General features: G+C 37.3%; 1 protein-coding gene and 3 long non-coding RNA genes across 9 annotated transcripts; 2 read left to right on the top strand and 2 right to left on the bottom strand.

Annotated features, from left to right (window-relative positions):
• Positions 1 to 4,588, bottom strand: LOC103456129 (uncharacterized). 3 transcript variants are annotated; one of them, XR_011576429.1, is made up of 8 exons: positions 4,449 to 4,588; positions 4,242 to 4,337; positions 3,990 to 4,161; positions 3,822 to 3,890; positions 3,514 to 3,558; positions 2,804 to 2,874; positions 1,196 to 1,310; positions 1 to 332 (listed from the first exon to the last, which is right to left on the bottom strand). It is a non-coding gene; the product is annotated as an uncharacterized lncRNA (long non-coding RNA). The 3 variants fall into 3 exon arrangements; XR_003769472.2 differs by lacking the exon at positions 4,449 to 4,588 and having other exon boundaries at positions 4,242 to 4,439; XR_011576430.1 differs by lacking the exons at positions 1 to 332; positions 4,449 to 4,588 and adding an exon at positions 885 to 1,035 and having other exon boundaries at positions 4,242 to 4,439.
• A 454-nt stretch (positions 4,589 to 5,042) lies between these two features.
• Positions 5,043 to 5,804, bottom strand: LOC139192340 (uncharacterized). The gene is made up of 3 exons (XR_011576431.1): positions 5,661 to 5,804; positions 5,372 to 5,566; positions 5,043 to 5,304 (listed from the first exon to the last, which is right to left on the bottom strand). It is a non-coding gene; the product is annotated as an uncharacterized lncRNA (long non-coding RNA).
• A 3,986-nt stretch (positions 5,805 to 9,790) lies between these two features.
• LOC139192251 (uncharacterized) lies at positions 9,791 to 13,773 on the top strand. Of its 4 annotated transcripts, none has more exons than XR_011576282.1 (7): positions 9,791 to 10,050; positions 10,334 to 10,511; positions 10,753 to 10,817; positions 11,334 to 11,386; positions 12,798 to 12,863; positions 13,363 to 13,390; positions 13,540 to 13,773. It is a non-coding gene; the product is annotated as an uncharacterized lncRNA (long non-coding RNA). The 4 variants fall into 4 exon arrangements; XR_011576279.1 differs by having other exon boundaries at positions 12,792 to 12,863; XR_011576281.1 differs by having other exon boundaries at positions 10,753 to 10,882.
• A 6,520-nt stretch (positions 13,774 to 20,293) lies between these two features.
• Positions 20,294 to 20,833, top strand: LOC139191661 (formin-like protein 1). Its single transcript, XM_070812651.1, has one exon. The coding sequence runs from the start codon at positions 20,294 to 20,296 to the stop codon at positions 20,831 to 20,833; it is 540 nt and encodes a 179-aa protein (XP_070668752.1).
• The last annotated feature ends 2,615 nt before the right edge of the window (positions 20,834 to 23,448 follow it).

Here is a 23,448-nt window from a genome sequence, read left to right as displayed (position 1 = left end):
AATCATTAACAGCATCATTATATTAAAATTAAATCATTAGCAGCAGCATTATTAACTGATTAATTAAACTAAATCATTAACAGCAGCACTATTAACTGATTAATTAACTGACCTTGAAAAAAAAACTGAATAATTAACAAAAAAACAGTAACAAAAATTACAAATATACTGGCGGCATAATACATGGTGGTGGATTACGGAACATCGCGAGCTTTCTAATAGATGATCACCGCCAGCTCCACCTCATGGTCCAACGACAACAAAGGGTGGACTTCGGACGTACCGCCGTTCATCAAGTAAGACGACATCCGTTTGAGGAAAAGCACGGGCTCCTTCACAAATCAGAATATAAATCAGAATTAAGAGAGGAGGGGGAAAGAGGAGAAAGAAAGAGGTGGACCTTGGGAACAGCACCAATACTTCTCCCACCTCCCTCTCTCTACAACAGACAAAATCCCACAAAACCCTGGACGCAACCCATACTTCTCCCACCTCTCTCAATGTGCAAGGAACAGAAATCCAGAAAACCCTCGACGCCACCCATACTTCTCCCACCTCTCTCTCTGCAAGGGACGGAAATCCCAGAAAAACCTCGACGACATTGAACCCCCCAGGTTGCTGAATGACCAAAACGCCCCTAATCCCGTTTTTTGATTTGGATCGAATGGGGCAAAAGAGTTCACTTCGACTCTCTCCGTCCCCATATCTCTCTCACCGTTGTCCCATCTTTCTGTCTCTGCAAGTGGCAGAAAGGAAAGCCTAAATCAAATCCCTGAAATCCCTCGCCTAAATCAAATCCCTGAAATCCCTCGCCTAAATCCTCCCACATTTCTCTTCGACACGCCCTATCTCTCTCTCTCTCTCTACAAACCCCAAACCAAATCTCCTAAATCATCTCTTGGGCACCCCCCATCTCTCTGCAAATTGCAAAAACTTAACCCCAAACCTAATCCGTCAAACCCTCTCTCTCGGACACCCCACACCTCTCTCTCCCAGATGAAGAAGTATGAGGAACAGCTACTGCATCAGGTATGTCTTCAAGCAGCGTTTGCAAAGATGGTGGACGCAAAGGGAACCCAACAAATGATTGAAGCAATATTATACACAAATTATGCAAGTCCAAAGTAACCCATTGATCAAACACACCGAATACTGAAAAAAAAAAATTACAATCGAAGTATAGATTAGTAATTACCTCAACAGCTAACCGATCCAAAAACAAACCCTAGAGCTTCGAAGGACAGAAATGATCACAGAAACAGTAATAGTCCTTCTTCCTTCCCCACTGCGGCTGCTGCCACTTTCTCTCTCTAAAAACCAATTGGAAATTGTTTAGAGAGAGACAGAGAGTGATGAAGATTGGACGAAAGAAGTATGAAAAACCTAAAAGACATGAAAGCTTGAATTCGAGTCCAAATCATCTTCTCTAGCTCTAACACAAGAAGCCCAGAAGCATAAAGTTGCATGAATGCAAAACTCAAAAATCCGAACTCCAGACAATAGTTTAAGAAAAACAGAAATATACAAAAATAAAAAAAAACCAAAAGAAATCAAAACATAAATGTAATCAATAAATAGTTAATTAATTAATCAAATAAATACAACACCCGAATGCCCTGTTTGAACGACCCGACGCAAGAACCCAATAACCCGTCACGGCAAGACCGGACATTTTAGAACTGAATGCATAGTGAAAGGCCTTTGTCTGTGTGTCCTGAGCAGAACAGAGTGAGTGGTGGTGGTTATGTGGTGATGTTTCGGGCAAAAATGGGTGCGTTGGTGCGCCGTGGTGTTTACAGAGAAGAGAAAGAGGGAGGTCCAGGGAGCTAGTGGTTGTTTGATGGAGTTGAGGCTCGCCGGAGTGGCGAGTTGTGATGTAGACTCAGGCCTCTCGGCCTCTGGGTTTTACGGAGGGTTGAAAGAGATGGAGTCTCTGAAAGAGAGTGAAAGAGAAAGGGTTAGAGAGAGGTTGAGTGTGACACAAATCCCTGAAATCACTCTCCCTACAACCAAATCCCTGAAATCACTCTCCCTACCCCCAATCCAACTGATCGAGACGGACGAAACCCACCCGCCAACTCCAGATAACACACATTGCGGGATTAGAAATTGAATAAAGATTATGTTTGAAAGATATGAACGATTGTGTATTAAATTATTAATACGTTTTAAATGGAAAATGGCAGGAAAACTTTTACATACAAAATATAAATCACATACAAAAGATCAGTCTTTTTTATATCTACATGCAAAAAAAATAAAAGATTGACACATTCCAGTTAGATCGTTTATGTGGCTTTCGATCAACAGTTGTAGTTGTATACAAAAAAAGTATTTTTCTATAGGAAAACTAATGAAAAGGGCTTGAAAACTTTGAGTTTTAATGATAAGGACAAAATAAAGGGTAAAGTGAATAGTACCAGGATTGACTTTTTAGTGTAAAAATATGGTTTTTCGTTAAAGTGAACAGTACCGGGAGCTTTTCGTTAAAGTTCCCTTCTTCTATCTACATGCAAAAAAAAATAAAAGATTGACACATTCCAGTTAGATCGTTTATGTGGCTTTCGATCAACAGTTGTACTTGTATAAAAAAAAGGTAAAATAGTCGAACACAAATGAAAGAAAGATGGATTGAATTATTAGGAAATCTATGTTGGAGTTGTTAAAATTCACTTTCATTTGTACAATTCAAACTTCCACACATTTGTTCATACAGTTTACCAATTCTGCACACTACTAATTGCCAAGCTAGCAAGATAATGAATTTCGTGAATGAAAAAAATGATACACAACTTCAACTTACCATGCCAAAGAAGCTCCAGAGGAGTAGCTTCCTCCTTACTTTATGCATCAAAAGCATTGGAACTGTAGATCCTAGAAATTATAAAAATCCATCCGGTCAAGAGACATAATGTAATAGTTGTGGGTAGGTGCAATCAAGAATCCAAGATATACCTGACAAATTTGCGATTCCATTATAATTTCACACAAAAAAAGATAAATTTTGATTCAAAGAAAACAATCAATCTGTTATAGATCAGACCAACCAAATAAAGAATCTTTGAACATGATTTTCAACCTAACTATAGAAAGGAGCTTTATAACAGCACAATCAACATCATTTCAACCCAACTCAAAAGAAACTGATTGTGCGTCATACGTTTATAAACACAGACAAAATATATCAACTTTCATAACTAATCAGAAGCTTACAAATGGCAGGTAAGAACATACTCAAAGTTTACAAATGTCAGGTAAGAACATACTCAAAATAATGAATTTCACGATACATGCATTTCAATTTACAAACCACAAGTGTAATTCCCATTGAATCAAATGAAATTCAATCAGAAAAAATGAACTTAAGAACAACCCAAAAGAGCCATCCAAAAACCAAAAGAAAGCCACTTGCTATTTAGCTCACCAACCCCATTGAATCAAAACAAATTCAATCAGAAAACAAAATATATTAATGCCACACATGTACAAAATGTTTGTGGGGATGAGCAATACCTTATCATGGCCATGTATAATTTTATCAAAGCAACGTGAGAATTCCTGCAAAATTAAAAGAAAAGCATGTAAAGGAAAAAGAAACCACAATTTTTTGGTAATTCATCTCAACAGCCAGAAATTCATCTACTGCCAGAATAGCAGCACCAATTTCCATTGATATAATTAAACAGTATATAGAAACAAAGAAATCATCTTTGCATCTTGCAGATCAACTGTCATATAATGTATCAACTGCTCAACTAACAAATAAAAATAAAAAAACAACGCACAATGAAGGCGCAGGATTACATTAACCGCCAACTTACCATCCATACCACAGAAAATGCATCTGAACTTTAGTTTATAAAATCACAGGCTGCTTTCTCTCTTCCTGCCTTTTAACAATTCACCAGTAAGATTATCTCACTAAAAACTTATATTAGCAAATCCAATGACGAATGATGTGAAACTGAAGCTGTAAAAGATGAAATTACCATCTGGTTTTCCCTCATGGGAATTTGTGAGTTTCGGCATCATGTGCACTTTGAATTAATCATTTCCCCTTCCACCCAAGACTCTTTAAAAGAAGCTCCTCCTTCTCCATTTCCACTTCGGCCTCTTCACTAATCTCATGATCAAATCCTAGTAAATGAACAACTCATGTATCTGCAGGAGGGTTCAGTAATTAAAGTCATCAAACGACACTAAAAAGCTCTCTAACGGAAAAAATCCTAAAACCAACTAACCATGAGAACACGTATCTCATCAATAAGCTTGTGGCCTCTTTCCTCTGCTTGCCTTGTCGCTGTCTCAACAGAAATCACAATGTCACCCAACATAAGCTGCATATAATACAAATGTTCAGTGATTAAAATTATGCAAAAAGAAACGGAACCAAAAAACTAAAAAAGTAATGAGCTAGTATAATGGGAAGCTTAAGATTAGGGACATGCTGCGACAGCGAAAGAACATCAGTGGCATGGCCCTTGTTTCTCCATTCCTTGTTAAGTTTTCAGATGACCTCGTAGTTGCAAAGAAGCACTGAAAGCTCTATGCTCTCGAATCCACCAACGCAAAACTCCATATACCTCACAAACCAAGTGCATGTGTGGCAATGCCTGAGCAAAAACAAAGAGCAGCCGGCTCAACAAAATCATCTATACTTGAATAATTTCCCATCCTGCTTCCACTAAGTGCTTCCCCTAACTAACAAAATAAGTAATCTCTTAGCGTAGCACATTTAGTCATCCATCTTAGCATTCATCTCATTCCTTTGATAGAGATGTTTTAAATTTCATTAATATAAGCAGCATTCATTTCTCAGATATATTACCATAGATAGTGTTATGCCCTCCAAAGCCTGATTTTGAAGAAAAACTTCGCGGAAATCCATTGGTTCACTGCGAACATCAGAGTCATAATACAAACCTAATTACATTACCAAAATGATAAGTTTCAACAGCAAACTATACTCCAACAAAAGCAATAAAACTGAATGAAATGGAATAAAATTGCAAAAACAAAACATAATCGAACCAGAGATATTCTTTTTCGAATCTCATTCGTGCCATCGGCAGCAAACAGGTTGTTTCGGCGCACTTTCATTCTCTTCCACATAACCCTGAGAAAGCTTCAGCCTCTCCACCTCTTTAAGCAGCAGCACCCACCTTCTCAGTATCTAGAGTCTTTCGGGTTAAGCAGCAGCACCCACCTTCTCAGTATCTCAAGTCTTTCGAGTCCCCTACAGGAAACAGCTGCTTCCTCCAATCTCTGTATACTCTTCTTCACACTCCTAAAGCTCCGACCTCCCTGTAAACAAATGCGAATGAGAAAAAATGGCGGAAAATGTGAAAAATGGTGGAAATTGTGAAATTACCATTCGGAAATAAAACAGGGAGGACTGTGGTTGACGGCGCGGTACACGGTGCGCCGACGTTCTTACGGAAACAGCTCGCCGGAATCGGAAGACCCAGACCTTAACTTTTTTACGGTACAAATATACTCAGATGCAAAGACAGAGCACCATTGAAAGAGGAATCCTCCAGGTGCATCAATTGCTGCATATTCAAATCTAAAACATGTTTACTCTTCAGAAAATTACTCAACATATGTACTGTGAAATATTAGCAAAAAAATCTTTAAAAAGGGAAAAAAAGAATACATACTATCAGATCGGGGGAGACATCATCGAGCAAATCGGGGGAGATAAAACCTATGGACTTCCAGCTTCCGGACTGATATTTTTGTGCTGAGCATGCAGAGCAGTCTGGAGTTGAGAATAGAGAGATATCTGAAGGCAAAAGTGTGAATAAAAAATTGAAGCCCACTTTGTTAGATAGGATGAATAGTGGAATTACTAAAGTGAATGATTGTGGATAAACAGTGTTCTAAAAATCGATCTAGGCGGCAGAGCTCTGACTCGATTTAGACCAAAACGTTCAGTTAGGCGGGGAGGACTTAGGCGGCCGCCTAGGCGCTCAATATATATATATATAAAGGTTATATAAATTATGAATTATTTAGATAATATTTTGTTTTTTTTTTCATAGGCAAGCATATTATATATGTACATAAAACATTCACATATATATGTTCTTCTATAAGAAATAACATAATATTCAATAATTATTTACATTTGATATAATAAATTTAATTAATTCATATAATATATAAGAAAATTACCTAAATCCGTCTAGGCGCCCACCTAGACCTCGCCTAGCCGCCTAGTTGCTAGGCGCCCGACTAGCGCCTAGCATTTTTTAGAACCTTAAACATGAACCATTTCTATTAATTTCAAATCGCAAAGACTAAAGTGATAAATTATGCATATTTCAGGGACTATTTTGACTAAAAACCGCTATTTTTCTTGATGAGAAATGGAATTTTGAGTTGGGTTGGATTGTTTAAATTTTTATGTCTTAAAAGTAATTATTTCTTCAACCAAAAAAGAAATAAAGTAATTATTCCACATTAAAATTCTTTGTTCATACATGAGGTTTGTTTGTTTGTTTTGTTTTTGTTTTTTTTTTGGAATTATTGGTTAACTTTGGTCTTAATTTTTATAGAACACCTGAAGTTGCTTGCTATTGTTTTGGTTATCATATATCAGGACGTGAAATGCCATTTGATTAAAGTTTGCTCTCTTTTACAAAATAAATGAAGGGTTTTGTGGGGTTTTTGCCCACAAATTATCTTTAGGCTAAAGAATAAAGTTAGAAGAATTGCAGGTTTGCTTTCGATTAGTTTTTCTCTACTGAGTGCGAACATGTTGTTAATATACTTGAATTGATTCTAAAGTTAGTATCTTTTTTAGGGTTGTTATACACAATAATTAATTTCCTCACCTTCTGGTTGAGATTTTGATGTCCTTTATTTCGAGCAAATTAAATGAAGGAAATTAACCTTTTGCAACACAATTTTTCATATATTTCAAACATAAACTTCCGTACGGTTTTCAATCGTGCAACAATGCGGGGGCATAGATTTCTAGTTTAGTCTATGAGCTAGCTCTAATCCTAGTCGTTCATTATAATCAATAACAACAAATCCAGAAATTCAAAGCTAAAAAATAAAGAAAATCTGGACAAATGCTTATATCTCAGCACTTTCTTCTAAACCTGTAGTTGATTTCACTTCAAATAGACCTCTGAGCATGTAGAACTTGTCGTTTGGCAACACTTTTGTAAAAATATATGCCAATTGTTCTTCAGACTCGCATTAGACAAGATTGATAATGTTGGATTTCTCTAATGGAATGAGACCTTTTGCCAATATGCTTTGAAATCTGATGAAAGACTGAATTTCTTATCCTTGCAATTGCAGAAATGTTATCACCAAAAAGGTGAATTGCTTCAGTTTGTTCCTGACCAAAATCTTCTGACACAAACCTGAGCCACACAACCTGAGTTGTTGTTATGATGCACTCATGTATTCTGCTTTTGCAGTTGACAGTGTCACACTGTGCTGCTTAACTGAAGCCCAAGAGAAAATCCCATTGCCAGATGAAAATATATGGCCTGATTGGAGTATCACTTCAGGAACTAGATTCTGTTAGAAAGCAATCAGGATCCCTATCATAAAGGGCCTAGAATAGGCGTGTAATCAGTAATTATTATGTATATATTTTCTTCCTTTCTTGTATGGTAGTATTGCAAGATCAGCTGCTTGTTTATAGGGAACTCTCTGTATAAAGTTAGTAGACTAATATCAATACATTCATTCTGGCCAATTCTATTTCTCAGTCATTTGATTGGATTTTACAGATTCACCTTGCTCAGTTTGAGAATTTTCAAACACATGTTGAATATTTCTCCCTTCTACCCGAAATGCTTCGTCAGTGTCAATTTGATCAATCTTAACTCCCTTTAGCTTTTCATCAAGACTATTCACTTGAAATGCCTTAGGGCTTCTTCATCAGACTTCCAATCCCACGTTCCATCTTCATCAAATATTACGCTTCTAGATAACATAATCTTCCTTGTAGTCAAACTGAAGAATCCGTAACCTTTCTCAGCCTTTCCATAACGCACAAATATTCCTCTGACAGATTCTTCATCCAACTTCTGTCTCAGTTAGGGATGGGCAATGGTTATGCGGGCGGGTAATCGCGGTTAATTTACCCATAACCGTTTATGCTTATACCCGTATAACCGTTTACCCGTTGGGTAATTGCCTAAACAGTTATACCCATACCCATAACCGTTTATAAACGGTTAACCATACCCATAACCGCATACTCATTTAACCGTAACCGTTTAATACCCGTTTACCCATTTATCATTTTTAACCCGTTTATCATTTTTTTTTACCATTACCCTTTTTTCACCCATCTACATATTTTTTAACAACTTGAAAATTAAAAAAAAATTGTCATAATTTATTTTTTTAGACAATTAAACACCGTTATAGGTACATTCATCATACATTTCCATATTTTAATTTTTTAAGTCCTTATACCATTCCAATAATTGAAATAATAGTTTATGGACGATATTTTTAACTGTTACCAATGAAGGTAAATATACAATTTGTTAAGTATTATTGGGTTACAAAAATTGTTTAGAAGACATTTCTGTCAAAGCATTTCTGTCAATTTCACGGTTACCCGCAAGAAATTTAAATTAATTTGGCCAATTCCTTGATGATGAGAATTATCATTCCTGTAGTAGTGTTATTGAGAGAATGACCGATGAATTCCTTGCTAATTTATTGGGTGCTAAGTATTATTGGATCGAGAACATGGTTTGTGTTAGTTTTACATATATAAAATAAATAGGTAAACGGTTACCCGTTTATAACCGTGGTTAATACCCATAACCGTCTATTTAAATTTTGCGGGTAAACGGTTATACCCATAACCGTTTATTTATCTAAACGGTTACGCATAACCGTAACCGTTTAATTTAAATGGACGGGTAACCGCGGTTATCCATAACCAATGGGTATTTGCCCATCCCTAGTCTCAGTTAACATGGTATAACTATAAAAGGTGCAGCCAAATACTTAAGGTGCTTTGATTCATTGCAGTCTGCCACTGATTGCCTCAAATGGAATGGAGTCATGTTATCAACAACTTTAGTTGGACGTCTGCTGAGTATGTAGACTGCAGTATTAACTGCCTCATCCCAAAAGTAACAGGGAAACTTCTTCTCATGCAACATGCTTTTGGCTATCTCCACAATAGTCGTATCATTCCTCTAAGAACACCATTTTGTTGAGAAGAATATGCTACTGTGAGCTGCCTCTCAAGCTCCATTCTTCATAAAATTCCTCTCAAGCTCCATTCCTCATAAAATTCCGGAAATTTCACCGTGTAAGACGTCGTTCTAGGGAGGGAGGAGGAACTCGATGGAGTCGAGGGATGAGATATTTCAAATGAGATAGTCGAGGAGGGGCTTGCGGTTGAAACCCAAACCAACAAATTCGATGATTGTTCTGGAATTGAAAGAATGAAAGGAATTGAAGGAATGTAGATGTTGTGGGCTGGCCCTGGGGGTTGGAATGGCGCCGCCGCGGGGGGGGGGGGGTTATTTTAGTTGGTAAAAGAGTGTTTCTCATTCCTGTTACATCATTATTTAAGTGTCAAATTAACATAAAATTTAACGAACTTGATATTACAACGACTTCATAAGTTGAGTTATGTCATTCAAATGTTAAAAACATAAGGTATGAAATTATGATTCGATTTATAATTGTGGTAATTTTATGCAATTTATTTGATAATTTAAACGTGGGTACGAAAAGCCGAAAAACAGAATATTGAATGAAACCGGAAAAATTCGAATGGAAAAAAGCCAACCGAAGCAAAATCCGAACGTATCTCTAAATAAACCTAGCTGATACACCCCACGTACCTGCCTCCAGACTCCAAAATCGATCTCGATACCCCGACCTTGCCGCTCCCCCTCCAAACTCAGGACCTGCTCCTCTCGACGTCGCACACTGACACCTCGCTCACCTCGCTCGATTCGCTGCGATACGCCTCCCTGCTCTCACGTGCTCTCCCTCCGACTCGACTGATCATGCCACTTCTGGCTCTGGTAGTCCGCAGCTCAGGTGATTTTCCTCTGGGTTTTGCCTGTGTTCAATTGTGTTCGGCTTGTTTTTCTCTGATTTGGTGATTTTTGGGATCAAATCTGAGATTTTGCTGATTGGGTTTTGTTCTCTTGGTTTGTGAGTTGGGTTTTATCTCTATTCAATTGGGTTTCAATTAATTTTTCTACAATTTGGTATTTGGGTTTGATCAATTTAAGTTATATGATAATTAGGTTTTGATCAAATTGATGTTCTTCTTCATTTATTGTTGCTGAAATTTGCATGTAATGATTTGCATTGCAAGAAAATCGGAGAGTTGCCATGTTAGGAAGTCCTCGTGTTAGACTGTTGCGGTCGGTTCAACTGTGGGCGCATTGCTGGACCCAAGATGAACTGATCTCATAGTAACTCTTGGAGAGACAACTGGGAAGCCTGCATTTGAGAGAGTTCTCGAAAGAATGAAGAGGAGCCCTGAAGGCAGAGTAAACCCTCGTCTTCTATACTCTATCTACTTCTATATATATATTTTTTTTCTTGGTTGCTTGTATAATTGTATTGAAGTTCATTCTTTAGTAATCGTGGTCTTTAGAATTTACTTTATGATTGGTAGGTTTGTTAAACATCCTTCATTTTCATGTCCTTTCTGTAAGTTGTATCTTTATAGTATACCACTGTATCTTAATTATTTGGGTTCAGGAGATTCTAATTTGACTTTTCATTCAGGATATGTGATACTGCTATGAGGCAACCCTCCAGCGGTTAGATGCTTAAAAGGAACCCAGGAGAAGGTACCTTGGTTTCGCTTGTATTGAATGTCATTATGCTGCATGCTTTGCCCTTCTGTTCTTCCTAGGTAAAGCTACTGGGTTCGCTTGGAAATCTATTTAAATTGAATCTTAGTGTCACTGCTCTTGATAAGTTTGGCTTCTTCTTGTAGCTTCTGTTTTTTACCTTTTCCTATTGGTGTCAGCTATTTGGTTTGTGTTTGAAATTGCGAGGAGGGTTACTTTATTTATTCACTTTTGTATTAGTTATCTGAAATATATAAGTGCATGTACATGCATTCTGAAATGTGCATTGGATCTTCTAAAACAGGGTTCAGTTGATGCGTTGTACTATGTCATGTTTTTTTTTTTTTGATGTGAAACTAAATGCATGAAATTGTTTTCAGACATCTATGTTTTTCTTTCCGTCTGTCTGTGCGAGGGAGCATTGTATATTAGTTTGAGTTGTTTGTTTTACCTTCTAAATACATGCATACCCTAATGAGATTGCATTGCATCTGATTCATGGACATTCTGGAGGCACACTTGCACAGGAGGCATGAGGCTGCTGCTGGATCTATAACAAATTCAGAGTAAGAAGTTTAGCTTATGAATTTACTTCGTATGTGCAAAGTATTTATTTACAATCTATGGTATTAATATTGTTGGTTATGTTTTTACGATATGGCCCCAATTAAAATCATAATTTTTGTATAATTTGGTGTGCATTTTATGTGTAGTGAAATTTAAATATGGCTCTAACTTGGATACCGGCTAAAAACAGTTCTGTTAGACTTTAGGAACCTAAAGGAAACACAATTTATTCTAGAGCATATCTGTGACAGTATTAGCTGTTATGCTGGTTTAGATAATTACTTAAACATAAGTCATATTTTAGCCATTCATATAAAAATTTGCAATATTGTTCTTTGTGTTGCTGAATACTTAGTGTTGAGCTCCTAAGCACTAAGTTCGAAGCCCTTGGGAAAGGGAGAAAAGCCAAAACCTTGTGGGGATCTCTGTTGATGGCCCTCTTCTGGAACATTTGGTTCGAGCGTAATAAAAGAGTCTTTGAGGATTACAAGGGAGTGGGGGTAGAGGAGCTTTGGGATAGAGTAAGACACTGGGCAGCCCTTTGGGCTTCGGTTTCAGTGGAGTTTAGAGATTACAATCTCTCTTCTATATTTAGGGATTTGTTAGCAGCCGTTAATTGATTCGGTATAGCTTTTCCTCTGTTCAATTAGTTTTCACTAGGGGTCCTTGCTAGTTATCTTCTAGCTCCAGGTGGATATCTTTTCCACGTGGTTTTCTTTTCCTCTTTTGTAATTTCTTTCCTTTTTATAAAATTCTTTTGTTTCCTTTCAACCAAAAAAAAAAAAAAAACTTAGTGTTGAGTGCTGCTGCTCTTGGTTTATAAGCGACCTTTATAGTGCATGTTATCTTCCGTTATAGGTGTGCTTTTGTAACGTTACTTATAATGCGTTTCTTATTGAACTAATTCTTCTTATGTAAACTATTTTGCGTCTTTTTTGCCACTAATAACAGACTGAGAATGGTCTGAGATATCATGATTTCACTGCTAATCCATTTGCTTGCTGGTATATAATGAATTTCTGTTTTTTCAACTGTTTCTTCTTGTTATCCTTAGATCAATGTGTTTCTTTCTTTTTAGACCATACTGTTGGAGCAACCCCGTGTAATATCTTTACATGTGGGTCATGCATGGCATCTACCAGAAACACATTTGGCGCTGCCTATGCAAAGTTGTCATGCATGGCATCCATGGTATTAATATTGTTGTTGAGGAATGTTGTTAGAGTTAGATGCACCCTTCTGAGGTTGGCGTCAAAGGTTGATGCAATCAAAGATACTCTTGATAATGATGAAAAAAATGTAATTATCTGTTCCTGATGAGTTCTTGGATGAGTTCTCTGGCCGATTTGGGGCACGTAATTTTGTGATTTGCAGTTAATTTTGGGATTTGATTGATGGGATCAGTTTCAGGTGAGGGCTGTGCCTGATCTCTTGGTTGAATCTGCCTTGCCGATTTTGTTACAATCGCAGTGAAAGGTCAGTATTTTACACTTTTTTTTTTTCGTTTTTGCTGCCTGTTGGTGATGTTAAACCTGCTCTTCCCACCTGAAATACATCCTCTTTTCCATATTAGAAACCTTGCGCAAATTGACATATATGTGAAACTTATGTGTTGAAGAAAAAAAAAATACATACTATGAAACAAAGTACTTAAATCACATTAACAGACTTCAAACAAGTACTCGCAGTCTGTGAACTCGAGATCTTATTTTCAGTTCTGTTATTCTGACAATTATACCATGGATTCTTTCTGTTTTTTTTTTTTAATTTATTTTATTTATTTTTATCATGGACTTTGTGGAGGAGTTGAAAAAAGAATGGTAAGCACTACACATTGAAGAAAAACAAATACATAATATCGAACAAGTACTTAAAATCACATACACAGACATGAAACAAGTATTTCAAGTCTCTGAAAAATTAAAAACTTATTTCAGTTTTGTTATTTTTCTGATTATACATGTAAAACTCACAGGTCTACTCTCTGTAAGCTTGTTGTTCGGGTAAGTGGTTTGGTGAGTTCTGTATTTATTATTATGTGTTTCATGTTCTGTGGATTCTTGCATGTTTGATTTTTATTTCAATTTTCACAGTTTTACAACTTGGTTTTCTGAAATGCCAATTACAGCTCTAGATTTTATCTCAAGTGCAGTATTCTTACTAACGTAGCATCTTGCTGGGTGCGAACATGGGTGGGCTCTCATGTTTTAGTCTGTCTCTGCATCTTCACATGGTATTCTTCAATGTAGCTGTAGTTAAGCTTTTATGCGCCATCTTAAATAATTATACTTTATTGCTTCAGATAACTCCAGATGCAACATTGTTGTTCTCTTATTTACCTCTCCAGCTTGCTAATATACCAATGTCTTCCTGTTTTTGCTATCAATCCAAGGCCACATGAACTATCTGTGTGAAATGTGGCGATCAAATCCTTTGTTTCTAACGGTCCACCCAACATTTTCGATATAAATAGTATTTATTTTTGCAACACAATCTGTTATTCTTTCAAACATAATCTTTCATACAAGTTTTCAATTCTGCAAACAACGCTCGCACAAAAGAGTTCCTCGGGTACAAATACATATTACAATCACCAATTCAAATACATATTACAACAACCAATCAACCACCATAATTAATAAAACTCTAAATACGTATTACCATCACCATTCAACTACCATAATTAAAAGATCTCTTCAACTTCCTAAAAAGGCCACTTATTTTTCTAAGAAGCCGGCCAGAAATAATCAAGAGGCCAGCTGTCCAAATTAATTAATCGGTCCGAGAGTAATTTGAAGTCTTAATCCAACCACCTATGTTTACAGAACAGCAACTTTGTGACAGGGAATGTATCGACATGCCGTTAAGACGACAATAGTGTACGCGACAAGAGCTAAAGAAACCAAACAGATGAAGGCGCGTCTCTGATATATTTTCGTCGTATCGCTCCTCAACATCTCCGCCGGCTGCTCCAGCTGCTGATCGTGATCCGAGGAGAAAATCACAATCTCGAGGTGAACCAAATCTTGCTCAAGAAAATTGATATCGTAATAACGTTGAGTACGCTCCCATCTCGTGACGAAACTCTTGAAGGGGATGGTGAAGATGACACAATTCAGACACGAGAGGCTGAACGGCGCCCACCAGAACTTGCACGGAATGTTTGGATTTTGGCTAACAGAATGGAATATGAAGGTTTGTAGGGAGATATAAAAGACGACCAGCGATATCAACGTTGTTCCCAGACGGCTTACTGCTTCCCCTTGTTTATCGCCGATGCTTTCCAGTGTCTTCTGTTTATTCACCGCCTTGGCTAGTTCTTGTGGGAGCGCTGTTCCTGTCGTTTGTGTGAGTGACGGAACATGGCAGTCCATAGCTAAAATTGTTGATCTCTTCCAAGAGGATATCCTGATATCTAGCAGCTGGAGGAATAGCGCAAGAAAATGTTTAATAATTTCCGCGAAATAGACACAAACCGTGAGCTGTACGTCATTATCATATAAAAATAATACTCATTTCGTTGAAAGTGCTTGCCAAACTTCGTTTTTAACTTATTATTTGCAAGAAATTTTTAGTTGTGATGGGAATTCAAATGGTACATCACGTTTTTTTTATGTAAGTGGCGAAAAATTTTAATTTTTAAATTATTAAGCTTTTATCACACATATCCCATAATTTATATAGAAATACGTAATGTATTATCTCGTGTGACAATTACATTGAAAAATCTCTCCTTATTTGCATCTGTCAGAGGCGCGGTTTTCCTCCAGGCCGGCCGCATGTTCAACCGTTGCAAAATTATATATATATATATATATATATATATATATATATATATTATGATATATTATTATGAGAGAGAAAATCAATTCACAAAATTGTCCTCCCATTCATGCCCACACGCTTACCCTTCATCTTCATCACCCCAAGAAAATGTTATATTGAGAGGAAAACTAAAGAAAAGTGCTTGAAAACTTTGAGTTTTAATGATAAGAACAAAATAAAAGGTAAAGTGAATAGTACCAGGATTGACTTTTTAGTGTAAAAATGTGGTTTTTCGTTAAAGTGAACAGTACCGGGTGCTTTTCGTTAAAGTTCCCTATATTGAGAGGTATAAAATTTATAGTGTGCCAGAAGGTGGGTTGGCTGGTGCAAGGTGAATGGTCAGGATTGGTGGGCTGTACTATGGTGATGACGACTGGCTGCTGCAAGGTGATTAGTCAAGGCTGTTGCGTTGGATTGGTTTTATATTTTTTTTAATTTGATGATGATAAAGATGGCGACGACTTTTCATTTTTTTAGGAAAATTTGCACATATACCACCTACACTATTAGAGGTGTGTGCATTTCCCACCCAAACAAAACAATTGTGGCATTTGCCGCCTGAACTTTCCATTTGGTGCTATGTGCCACTTTAACATTTTCTGCGATGTATTCCGTTACAAACCCCATCTGACTTGCCTGATTTGAGAAATATAATATTTTAATTATTTAAGAAATCAAACCAAATAAGAATGTTATAAACAAAAAAAATGAAAACGAAAAGAAAAAAGGAAAATATTGCGTGGGATTGAGATAGAGAGGGAGGGGAGGAGGAGAGAGATGGAGTGAGGAAGGTACAGGTCTGGCTTTGTCATTCACTTTCTCAACCTAAAAATTAATTTAAATCAATCCAACAAATTATACATCCCAAAAACCGATCTTTACCCCCTTCATCCATCCCAAACCCGAGTTATTTTCTTCACCCAACCAAAAACATCCAAAAACCAAGAATAAAATGTTAATATGTGATTTTTTTTGGGTATTTTCCAACACCGTTACAACTCAAAAATTAAGATTTTTGCACAGCCAAGCAATAAATCGCAGGAAGAAAGAAGAAATTTGTCAGTTTCGTATTTGACGTGAAACCCATTAAACCGAGGAAGGAGAAAGAGGAGTAAATCTAAATAGCTTGGATCGAAAATCGTTGCTTGGGCTGTCTTGAGAAGATTGGGACTCGAAGGCTTTGAGCAGCAGCCCGCTAAAAGGGAAGCCGCGAAGACGGGGGATTCGACAGTGCATGTTGAAAGAGAAGAGAGAGGCGGACCTTTTGATTGTGAAATTGAAATGGTTCCTCCAGCTTTTTGATGAAAAAAAGAGAGAAAAACACTGATGACAGTTCCGCAAATTTTTTTTTTTTTTTTTTTGAAATTGAGAGGAGAGAGAAGAGAGACTGATTTTTATACGAGTCTCCCGCTCCATCTCAGGGCTGCCTCCTGTTTGGATGCTCTTTTTATCTTATTTTATTTATGCGATCACAGTTAAGATACGTTAATATTTTATATTCTTATTACTTTTTATCTTATTATCTTTATAAAAAAATTAATATAAAATATTAACGTAATTTAACCGTGACCGTACAAAATAAAATGTGATGAAAAGAGCACCCAAACAGGAGGGCAGACAATCTGCCTTCCCCATCTCAATCTCCTGCAAAAAATTTCTTTTTTCTTTTCTTTTTCAATTTTTTGTTTATAACATTCTTATTTGGTTTGATTTCTCAATCTCAAATCAGCACACATGGAAGTCAGATGAGATTTTAACGGAGAATATGCGAGCATTTTTATTCATCACCTTAATTATATGGTATGCTCATCACTCATCTTATAATTTGACATATGTCTCACTAATTAACCAAAGTAAGCTTTTTAATTAATTACTTTATTTTAATTTTTGGAATATATTAAAATTTTAAAACTAAGCATAAAATAATTAATTACTTTATTTTAATTTTTGGAATATATTAAAAATTTAAAACTAAACATAAAATAATTTAAAAAATTCAATATTGGGCCCACCCCGACCAACCCATTATCTCACCCTCCTTCCTCACTCATCCGTCTTCCCCATTATTTCCTCTTTCCTCCTTCCTCGTTCTTCCCCACTGAAATTAAACAAAAAATAAAATAAAAACAAACCCACAGAGCTTCAAATTCGCCACCAGCCAATTCCCGACGCCTTGACCAGCGGCGAGTGGACTATGTCGGCGGTTCTATCACTTCCCTCGCGAAACAACTTCCAAGTCATTAATTAAAAGGAAAAGTAATAAAAAAAACTCGAAAACTTTAAGTTTTAACGATAAAGACAAAATAAAAGATAAAGTGAATAGTACCATGATTGACTTTTTAGTTTAAAAATATAATTTTTCGTTAAAATGAATAGTACTGAAAGTTTTTAATTAAAACATTAACTTTGGTTAGTAATTAATGCCTAGTAGACACATGGCAAGCTATAAGATGGGTGGTGAGCATACCCTATAGTCAAAAGTGGCACATTAACACTAAATGTAGGGAGTATTTTAACCCTAGCTAATAGTCAGAATATTCTTTGAGATGAAACTTGTTGATGTACAAAATCGGAGGTCTTGGAACAACGTAAATCCGACCGTGAATCTGCAAGAAATGTAAATAACACAAGATGTATCGTGGTTCACCCCAAGGTTTGGGCTACGTCCACACTGATTGTATTTCTCTAAGAGTACTTGTGAGGGAGAAAGTGTGAGAGCTTTGCTCTAGATAGGAGAGGCTTAGGGTTTGTGAGGGTGAGGAGGCCCTTTTATAGAATAAGGGATCCTCCCATTTTTACATATTTGCCCCTTCCTTTATTACATAATTACATTTAAGTCTCTCAAGTATTTATACGAGATCTAAATACAGAGGCCCTAAGTATGGTATAAACAATAGTTCCCCAAGTCTTTAGTCAAGAGAGTTTTTTGGCTAGAGACTTGAAATTCAATCCATGTGTGAGTCGAAGTAACTAGATGCTGTCTTGAACTGATGCTCGATATGAGGCAGTGCTCAATCTGAAATGATGCTTAACTAGAAGTAGCACACGCTGCGAGGCTGCTCGGCTCGTGGCTTATGTTGCCTTGGTTGGCTCGGCTTGTGGCATTTGAAGTTGAGGGAGTCCCTTTTATAGAATAAGGGTTCACTCCTCAATATATGAATGATGGGCTAGAGTTGATGCTCTCTAATGATGGTTAGGGTGTCCCTTTTATAGAATAAGGGATCGCTCCTCAATACATAAATGATGGGTTAGGAGTGATGCTCGCAGCGAGGCGGTTGCTCAGCTGGTAGCGATGTTCTCTAACGAAGGTGGGGGAGTCCCTTTTATAAAATAAGGGCTCGCTCATCAGTACATGAATAATGGGTTAGGAGTGATGCTAGTGGCGAGGCGGTTGCTCAATTGGCTGCGATGCTCTCTAACGAAGGCTGCTCGGCTCGGCTTGTGGCGTTTGAAGGTGAGGGAGTCCATTTTATAGAATAAGGGCTCACTCCTCAATACATGAATGATGGGCTAGAGTTGATGCTCTCTAATGATAGTGAGGGAATCCCTTTTATAGAATAAGGGCTCGCTCCTTAATACATAAGTGATGGGCTAAGTCTCCCAAGTATTTTTCATGAGAGCTCTCTAATGAAAGTGAAGGAGTCATTTTTATAGAATAATGGTTCACTCCTCAGTACATAGATAATGGGCTAAGTCCCCCAAGTATTTTCATGAGGCATAGTTAAGGCCCAATATATGGTACATAATGTAGTCCCCTAAGTCTTCGGTCAATAGAGTCTGTTGGCTGGAAACTTCAAATTGAATATATGTATGGGTCAAAATGACGATTGTTCGGAGGTGGTATTTGTATACCCTGCACTGAAGCTTTGCAAGTGAAGCTTTGTAGGTGAAGCTTTGCAAGTGAAGCTTTGAAGCTAGAGCTTTGTAAATGAAACTTTCGAAGCTAGAGCTTTTGTAAATAAAGTTTTTGAAGCTGTAGCTCTGTAAATGAAGCTTTTGAAGCTAGAGCTTTTGTAAATGAAGTTTTTGAAGCTAGAGCTCTGTAAATGAAGCTTTTGAAGCTAGAGCTTTTGTAAATGAAGTTTTTGAAGCTAGATATCTGTAAATGAAGCTTTTGAAGCTGATTGACATAAGTGATGCTCATGAATGTTTATGTTAATTGACATGAATGATGCTCATGGATGTTGATATGAATGATGCTCATGAATGTTGACATGAATGATGTTCATGAATGTTTATGTAAGATTGACATGAGTGATGCTCATGAATGTTTATGTGTTATTGACATGAGTAATGCTCATGTATGTTTATGTATGATTGACATGAGTAATGCTCATGTATAATTTGAAGTATTTGGCGTACTTTTGATTACCTGGTTGGTAATAATAGCGGCAGGTTGCCGAATAATTTTGAAGTACTGGGCGTACTTTTGATCACCTGGTTGGTGGTAATAACGACGGGGTGCCGAATAATTTTTTGTAGTACTGGGCGTACTTTTGATCGCCTGGTTAGTGCTATTTTGGGCTTATGGGCCTTCACTCTCCACACAATATTCCAACCCATTTATTTTGGGCTTTACCTTTTTTTTTTTTTATTACCCTCTGATGAGGTTTATACAGATGTCTTCGAAAGATAGGAAAAATAAATTACATCATACATCTGCCAAGAAAAGTAAATCACATCATTCTAATGGGGTGTTTATTCCTTGCTTTTGCAGATTTGCGTGCCTGCTATCCATAGCTTTTCTATGGGTGGTCGACAAAATGAAGAAAGCACCAACTTGCTTCAGCTTTTAACTAAAGAAAGCATAATTCTTTCTTTTCTCTTTTCCTTTCCTTTTGCTTTGGTTTCTATTTCCCACTGCGCCTCTCTCTGTCTCTCCACCTCCCTGTAGACTTGCTTTTCCTTTTATTTTCCACTGCGTTTTATTTTTGCTCTTGCTTTCTCCATACATCCGTTGCTTTTTCTTTTCATTTCAACTGTTGATGGTGAAGGCCAACAATGTATGGCAGCACCAGCATGCACTATCCCCATGGCTATTCGTTACTTAGGCTGCCTGTGAAGAATTGAGAAACAGCAGGATGTTCTTGAAGCTTCTAGATGCTGTTTTGAAGACTGGAAACCGAATGAATGTTGGGATAAACCGTGGTGATGCCCAAGCCTTCAAACTGGACACACTCATCAAGCTGGTTGTCGTCAAGGGGGCAGATGGGAAAACCACACTCTTGCATTTTGTCGTACAAGAAATCATAAGGACGGAAGATGCTCGTCTCAACGGTGGCAGGCAAACTTCAAACCTAACTTTGAGTGATGATGTCAAGTGCAGGAGGCTTGGCCTGCAAGTTGTTTCAGTTCTCAGTTCAGACCTCAGTAACGTGAAGAAAGCTGCTGTCATGGATTCTGATGTGCTTAGCAGTGATGTTTCCAAGCTTTCTAAAGGAATTAGCAAAATTGCGGATGTTGTGCAATTAAATGAGACGACGGTGTCAGATGACAGCAGCCGAAAATTCTCAGAGTCGATGAACATGTTCATGAAATTGGCTGAAGAGGAGATTATAAGACTTCAAGCTCAAGAAAGTGTTGCATTGCTTTTTCTTTTCATTTCAGCAGTGGATGAATGAGGCGGAGGCAAGCCGCGGACCGAACAAGTCGCACGCTGTCCCCATGGCTATTCAGGCAAACACAGCGCCAGACACAGACGCAATCCTGACGTTGCCGATGTCGCTGACGGTTAGGTTGGGGTTGTCGCAGACGATGGGGACTGCGGATGCCCAATACGACAATACGACGAAGTCGAACCAGTAGAGGGTCTTCTGCATGTGGAAGCTAGAGCGAGCTCAGACGATGCTTATTTCTTCGACAAAGGTAGGCATCAGGGCTTGAGGACAAGAAGCCATGAAGGACTTGGACACTGATTCGTGAAGTTGGATTGATTGCAGCCATTCCATTAGTGATGCGCTGATGGTGTGCAACATTTGTTGGGACGACGTCGTTAGACTTTGTTTCTTTCTGGATGGATCTGTCACTCATCAAGGCGATGCCCTCTGGCTTTCGACTTCTTGCGCCTCCAGATGAGATCGTCGAGCGACATATCCAGCGGCGGGGGCATTTCGGGAAATGGCTAAGAGCTTAACAACCAACAAGTGTAAGAGGAAAAAAGGTCTTTGAGGATGAGCACTTGGGTTTTTGCAGATTCACAGTGGATGTGAAAAAATGAAAGAGAACCGACACAACTTTTCATATCGATTTCCACAAATAACGTCAAATGTTGATGCATAAAACCGGAGGTCTTGGAACAACGTAAATCCGACCGTGAATCTGCAAGAAATGTAAATAACACAAGATGTATCGTGGTTCACCCCAAGGTTTGGACTATGTCCACACTGATTGTATTTATTTGAGAGTATTTGTGAGGGAGAGAGTGTGAGAGTATTTGTGAGGGAGAGAGTGTGAGAGCTTTGCTCTAGATAGGAGAGGCTTAGGGTTTGTAAGGGTGAGGATGCCCTTTTATAAAATAAGGGCTCCTCCCCTTTTTACATATTTGCCCATTCTTTTATTACATAATTACATTTAAGTCTCTCAAGTATTTATACGAGATCTAAATACAGAGACCCTAAATATGGTATAAACAAAACTCATCAAAACAAAATTGTACAAAGATAATAGGATGAATATTCTCCACTTCAACGGATGTGGTTCCACAAAATTTTCACTAAATTCTATAACAATTTGATCTAAAATGTTGGTGGATTTGAAAATTTTAGTTGAGGAGTGGTTCCCTAAGATATTAGTTGAATGTTTTTCTGCAAATCAATATATAGCACACTGTACAGTACATTCAATGAAGATACAAACCTAAGGACTCATAAATGAGTAATTCGACATCATGGGAATTATAAGCATCAGCTTACTTGATATTGAATTAAATTGACACCCTATAACAAAAACTAAAAAGCATATATATTGCACCAATGAGTTGACGCACTCAAGTCCTCATCAATTTGAATTTTACAGCACAACAATAGACGATACGACTAATAAAATAAAAGGGAGCTGCATAACTTTTTCTAGCCGGAGAAAAATAGCAGGTTCTTCAATTTGTTGCCGTGGGTTTCGTACAAGAAGAATGAAAAACCCAAAAGAAGATGCGTGCAGGAGTCTGTTTGTATTCAAAAGCAAGAGTTTTAATAAAATATAAGAGAAAGAAAGGGTGAATTTGGAAGTAAATGAGGGATAGGAGAACTCCCTTTTTTTTTCTTTCTTTTTTTTTGGTCGAAGGAGAATTCTGTCTTATTAATTAGAGTAGAAAAATTAAATAAATTAAACTTAACTAGGGTTAAAGTGGATTACACGTGGCAAGTATTGAATTGAGTGGTGAGCATACTCTATAATTAGTGTTGGTGAGAAAAATGCTCCCCCAAATGTAAAGTCCAGGTTGTAAATGCAAAATTATTTTGTTCGGTGGTAAATGCACACACTTCTAATAGTTTATGTAGTATATGTGCAAATTTTCCTTTTTTTCTCAAGTACTTCTTGTTTAGTTTTAAATTATTTTTAATTTGATGGTGATGAAGATGATGACGACTCTTTTGTTTCTTTTTTTTTTAAAGTTTCTGTGTTTAGTTTTAAATTAATTTGATGGTGATGCAGATGATGACGACTCTTCATTTTTTTAAGTATTCTGTGTTTAGTCGACTCCTTTTTGTCGACTCTTCATTTTTTTATTATTTTGTGTTTAGTTTTAAGAGTAAATTGAAGGAATAGTCACTGAACTATGGTTAAATTGTAGTTTTAGTTTCTAAATTAAAAATCTATTAAATTTGATCCCTAAACTTGATAAAATGTGAAGCATTGGTCTTTCATGTCAAATTTGTTAAATTTTCCGTTATTGAGTGGCAAATTTATAGGCCCCACACTTAAATAATTCAGTGCTACCTGGATTAGAAATTAAAAAAAAAAGGAAGTAAAATGAAAAATAAAAAAAAAATTTGTAGACCCATCCACACTTCAAGTCCCGCAGCCCACCCCTTCAAATTTGAGTCTTTGACCAACTCCCCAGCCTATCTCCCACCTCCCACCCCACCCCCCACCCCCTCCTCCATCTACCAATCCCCACAACCCAGTCAATCCCAACCTGTAGCCCACAAAGTTCCGACCTATGTGTGATTGCAGGTGGTGGGGAACCGGAGATTAAGCTGTCAAGGTAGGTTGACTAAGGTGCTGCAAGGATGGAGGT

Source organism: Malus domestica, chromosome 15, assembly GCF_042453785.1.
Source record: "Malus domestica chromosome 15, GDT2T_hap1".
NCBI lineage: Eukaryota > Viridiplantae > Streptophyta > Magnoliopsida > Rosales > Rosaceae > Malus > Malus domestica.
The sequence above is the reverse complement of the archived record's forward strand: the minus strand, read 5'-3'. Positions and strand labels throughout refer to the sequence as shown.